The 5,927-nt window shown below is 42.8% G+C and overlaps 1 protein-coding gene across 2 annotated transcripts in view; it reads left to right on the forward strand.

Moving 5' to 3' along the window:
* PNPLA1 (patatin like phospholipase domain containing 1) overlaps positions 1–5,927 on the forward strand; it is a 36,544-nt gene that overhangs the window by 29,560 nt on the left and 1,057 nt on the right. For both annotated transcript variants that reach the window (XM_011354815.1, XM_023527527.1), the window contains 2 exons: positions 2,361–2,937; positions 5,274–5,357. In XM_011354815.1, the coding sequence (XP_011353117.1) occupies positions 2,361–2,937; positions 5,274–5,357 (661 nt within the window). The remainder of the gene's footprint in view (positions 1–2,360; positions 2,938–5,273; positions 5,358–5,927) is intronic.

Consider the following 5,927-nt stretch of genomic DNA (forward strand, 5'->3'; position numbering starts at 1 on the left):
GACCAATGATGTTGAGCGTCTTTTCATTTGTTTATTAGTTGCCTAGATATCTTCTTTGGTAAAGTATCTGTTCAACTCTTTTGCCCATTTCCCCCTAAATCTTTTAAAAGCTTTATATTTTAGAGTAGTTTTAGATTCACATCCAGGTTTACCTATTATCATGTCTCACATTTGTTAGATGTTATAGTTTGGTACATAGTTTGATGTAATGTTTATAATTAATGAACAAATATTGACAAATTATTATTAACTGAAGTCAATACTTTAATCGGATTTACTTCGTTTTTACCTAATGTCCAAGATTTCATCCAGGATACCACATCACATTAAGTTGTGATGTCTCTTTAGGCTCCTCTTGCCAGTGGCAGCTTCTCAGACTCTCTTCGTTTTTAATAACCTTGGCAGGTTTTAGTACTGGCCTGATATTTTGTAATGTCCCTCATCTGGGATTTGTCCGATGTTTTCCTCATGATTAGACAGGGGTTATGAATCTGGAGGAGGAAGACCACAGAGGAAAAGTGCCATTCTCATCACATTATATCAGAATACATGCTATCTACATGACATATCACTGATGATGTTGACCTTGACCACCTGGCTGCAATGGCGCTTGTCAGGTTTCTCCATGATAGAGTTACTCTTTCTCTCCTTCTCATGCTGTGCTTTTTGGAAGGATGTCATTGCAAAGCTTACACTGAAAAAGTGAGGAATTATTCTTCATTTCCTTCAGAGTAAGATGTCTACATAAATTATTTGGAATTCCACTACTTGGAAGATTTATCTCTTCTCCCCCTTTTATTTACTTATTCAATCATTTGTTTATATATAACAAATGGACACATGGATGCTTATTTCATACTTTGGGTTATTATTCAGTCTGACTTTATTTTGTTACTCAAATTGTTCCAGCTTTGGCCATTGGGAGCTCCTTCAGTTGGCTCTTTTGCACATTTAAAAAAATCGAATTGTTTGTTTTCTTGTTTAAAATCTTTTATATATTCTAGATAGATGCCCTTTGTCAGAAATATTACTTGTAAATATTTTCTACCCGTCCATGATTTTTCTTACCAGCAACTTTTAAATCTACACCAGTCTTGCCTACTTTAAGAAACTTCCCCTGGATCCTCTCTCTCTGCCTCCTGACTCGATCCTGGCCTCCCACTTCTCACTGCTTTTCCTCCCTAGGCAATCTCCTCCACAGCTACCATCGCAGCTTCAGTTGCTACCCATAGGGGGCGCCCAAACATATGTCTGTAACCCTCATCTCTTCTCTGAGACCCAAATCCACATATTCAACTGCCAACTTGTCATCTTTTCTCGGACATCTCCAAGGCCTCCTAAACTCAATATGTCCCCAAACAAGCTTATAACCTGAGCTCCCCACCCCAACCTTTCCCTCCTATCGTCGTAGTCTCGGCAAACGGCACCAGCAATCCCTTCAATTGTGCAAGCCACCTACCTCCCCTCACTCCCTAATTGAGCCTTCACCAATTCTCATTCATTAACCTCCTAAATAGAATCTTCTACTTCTTTCTATCTCTTTCCAAGTGCAAACTTCAAATACCTCTCTGCAGCACCCCGACAGATTTCCCTGGGTCCCCTATGCCTTTGTCAGTGGCTTTCCACAGCAGCCACAGTGATCTTGTCAAAACCAGTCAAGTCAGCACGTCCTTGCCTATATGTCTTCATGGTCTCCATGAAAACCGGGGTCCTCAGTGCTGCCTATAAGCCCTGGCGTGATCTGGTCCCTTGGCCTCCTCGAACCCATCTTCCACTTCTGTGCCCCACCCCTGCTCCAGCCACACTACCTTTCAGGCCCTAAATGTCCTGGTGCTCCTTCGAACCTGTGGTCTTTGTGCATGCTGTTCCCTCTGTCTGAAATGTTCCTCTCTACCCCACCCCTACCATCCGCTGGACCACTTGCCCTTCAGATCTCAGTTTAAATGTCACTCCCTCAGGGAAGCCTCTCAGTTAAGTCCTCCCTGCTTCCCTCTCTCTTAGGACCGTGTTCTTCTCTTGCTTAGCACTTGTCTTTGTTAAAACTTGAGATTATTTGGGTGGTCAGTGCCTGCCCTCACACTGGTCTGTAAGCTGCAAGAGACCAGGGACCATCACGCCTGTTTTTGTCTCCTGCACCTCCTCAGTGCCTGGTATAATGCCTGGCATGTATAGATGCTCAATAAATATCCACTGAATAAGTGAATTGATACATAACCTAATACTCAATATAAATCCAAGTACAGCAATACCATTGATGAGCACTAATTCTGTTTATGAAAATAATTTGAAAAACTATTTTTTGCAAATGTCATGCTGATGCCAGGCGTTAGTAATGCCATCCATACTATTGTTTTTCCTAGACGCTGCTTACCTTAATTCTCCCTCCAAGAGAGTGATTTTCCCCCGGGTAGAAGTGTACTGCCAAATAGAACTCGCCCTTGGCAGTGAGTGCCCCGAACACAGTCAACCAAGCCTCCAAACAGAACAGGCCAGTCTGGAAGAATCCACACAACTTCATACACAATGGGCTCCCACAGGGGAAGGAAGCAGTGGCCATGGTCCACCTACGTCCCCACCTATGCAGACACCTGAATCTACATGTGGGTGGCCCATGGAGTCACCTGTTTCACCACCTGTTTCTTCATTTGAGCAGTCACCTGCATTGCCACGGGCCTCATCACCATCACATTCTCCAGCTGACTTGCCACATGTATCACTGCCAGCTGTGCACCGACGACCCAGCTCAACACCTGCGTCACCACAACAGCAGGTACAACCAACTGGATCACCACCCAGATCCCCGCCCTCCCAGTCACCTATGTCACCCAGGCCACCCCTGGAGCCTTCAGCTGTGGAGGCACATCAAACATTGCCCCGATGTTCTTCAGCATCACCTGCACAACCCGCTGTGGAGGAACTAGGCTCAGATCAGTCGCACGGTACGGACCCCCTTAAGGCTTCTTAAGGCTTCTCCATGTTCGAAGCCCCCCCCGGCAAATGTGTCAACATGGTGGCTGATGACCATTGGTTTAGAGAGCTGCATCGAAGAAGTTAGCAGTTAGCTCTAGCGGCTCGACCCGTTATGAGGACAGGATACCACAAAAGAACAGTTTGCTTGACATTTGTTCATTTCTTTAGTCCAGTGATTCTCAAAGTGTAGTCCCCAACCAGCAACAATAACATCACCTGAGAACGTATTAGAAATGAGAATTCTCAGGCCCCACCACAGACCTGCTAAATCACAGGCTCTGCGGGTGGGACCCAGCTGTCGTTTTTACAAGGCTTCCAAGTGATTGTTTTGTCTGCTCACATTTGAAAACTGCTGTTCTGGTAGATTTTTCTTGTGAAAGCCGTTGTGCCGGGGCAGTGCTACTCAAAGTGGTCTGTGGATCAGTGCCAGTCCCCTATTTGTTCCTAGTTCACACTGAAAAGAACACAGAAATTGAGAGGAAGCATTTAGAAATGTTTATAGCAAAAACATATTGCCATGGTATCCAAGAGTTTTCCTACTAATTCATTTGTACTATATTTCACAAAACTACTAGCCCATTATGGATCGTAAGTAAGATTTTTAAAAACTGGTTCTTTGCTGCAGACAGTTTGAGAAGCACAGTTGTAGGGGTCACAAAGACAAACTGTTCTCAATTCCTCTCTCTCAGGAAATCTACCCTCCAAAAGAAGGGATAACATGGATACCTACCTCAAAAATACAAGATGAATTATTAAGTACCATATAACTAACAAAAACATGTTGGGGTATTCACGGAGAATAAGATCACTTCTTTCTGGGGAAATAAGGAAAGTTTCCTCGGGGTGACAAGCGAGCTGAAATAGGCAGGATATTGACAGTCATGGTCTGTGCGATGGGATTGGATGGAGTAGAAAGCGCATTTCAGATTTTGTTTACTCTACGAGCTTAGGTGCAGAAGGGAAAAAGTGCAAGGTACATTCAGGATGAAGAGGGTGCGGGTGTGGCCACTGTAGATGGTCAAGGTGGTGGCAAAGGAAGAGGGCTCCAAATGATGAATGAAGCCAGGTTGTAGGGTCCTTATGGTCCATCAGCCACATTTCCATAGTTGTTATGGTAAACAGTGGCAAACAGAAAGATTAGCAAGCTTTCCTCCTTTTCAGATCTGTCCCAAGTCACGGATGACCCTTTCTCTGGAATAGGATTACTTTGATTCTTTTGATCACAATGAAACTAAAATATAAGAACATTAAGAGTCAGAAAATTGGTCAAAGTGTTTCATGTGCTCTCTTATTTCCTGTTAAATAAAGTACATTTATTTTTATGTTATCGCACCTTTGCCTAAAGGTAGCCATCTTCAGATGCCTGAGCAATCCTGGGCCTAGAGTTGGCATTCCTCACTCATACTGGGGGTGGGTGAAGGGTAAAGATAGCCCAGTGGTTCCAAACTGGGGCAATTTCACCCCCAGGAGACATTTTGGGTTGTCACCTAGTAGATGACATCTAATGAGTAGAAGTCAAAGATATTGCTAACATCCTACAATGTACAGGAGGGTCCTTATGACGAAGAATTATCTGGTCCTTAATGAGACTGAAAATCCTGTTATAGCCTCCAGCTGAGCCTCTATAGCAACATCCTAGGCCAGAGGTGAGAGGTGGGCACAGAGGAACCTCCCCAGGGGTTAGTGTTATCAGTCATTTATGAAGGCCATATTCTTGAGGGTGGGGTGTTGCAAAGAGTCCTAGGAAAACTCATAAACAAAAGAACTGCAACTAGATTTGGGATAGCCACCAGGCCCCAAATGAAAGAACTTCGAGTAGAGGAATCTAAATATATTCTATATTATTTTTTACATGTATTACATAATTACATAATTAATCTACATATATTATATATCCCCACACTCTGAAAACATGGAAAGAGCTTACTTAAAAAGAATGATCATAAAATTATCAATACTTTCTATTCCAATAAAAAAAGAAAAAGGCATTATATAAAGCAAGTAATGGAAGATTCAAGCCCCTGTGGGGTATTTTTCTGAAACTTTCTCTAATATGACTGTTTTTTGTGAGGGAATTGTTGATAATATTCTATCAAAGGTCAACATCTATCCTTCCACAGATGCCACTGCATCATTGTTAAATCCAACAATATAATTCTGGTCCTGAATATGAGAATTTGAAAATAAGACAGTTTTTTACTCCTTCTAAACACTCTTGCTTACTTCCTATTGTTATATATCAAAAATGACTAAGTGCCCCTCCCCCACCTCATCTCACTCATGTCTCCTATATTTTTACTTTTGGCTATAGTTCCTCTTACCTCTTCAAATCCAAAAACTGTGCCGCTAATTAATGTGAAGGAAACCACCAGCAAGCCTTATGCCATGTAAGTTTCTCCTTAATTGAGATCACATACTTTCCTTTAATGGGGAGGGATGGGGTGGGGGGACGGAGAGGGGGAGCCAAGTGACATTTCCATCTCTTTAGCCACCCTAGGAACACTGGGATGCTTTTTTAGTTTGTGTGTTACAGTTCGCCCCTTTACATTTCACAAGCCACGCCTCCCTCTTCTCTCTTCTTCAGTGGAGGCAATGTGTGGGAAATCAGCCTATTCATGCTGACAATGTCATTCTCTTCAGCTGCCTGCTATGCACACTGGGGAATGCACCTTCTCTGAGTGCAGTGAGAACATGCCACCCCCTAGTATCTTACTCTCTGGTGATGTCTCAGTTCAAGAGAGTTAGCAGGCATGCTGCATTCTAGCCTTAGGTAACCACTGCACAGCATGAATTGAGGAACTCTACCAAAAGCTTCCCTTAATCTAAATTATTTTCTATCAGCATGATAAAGACGCTAATATCTCTATGCTGTGGGATGTCCCCAGAAAATCTTTCTTATAATGCACATCAATTGTCAAGGTTATGTAACGTGTACTCCATTATTATCTTTGCAGTCA

Source organism: Pteropus vampyrus, unplaced genomic scaffold, assembly GCF_000151845.1.
Source record: "Pteropus vampyrus isolate Shadow unplaced genomic scaffold, Pvam_2.0 Scaffold18, whole genome shotgun sequence".
NCBI classification, from domain to species: domain Eukaryota; kingdom Metazoa; phylum Chordata; class Mammalia; order Chiroptera; family Pteropodidae; genus Pteropus; species Pteropus vampyrus.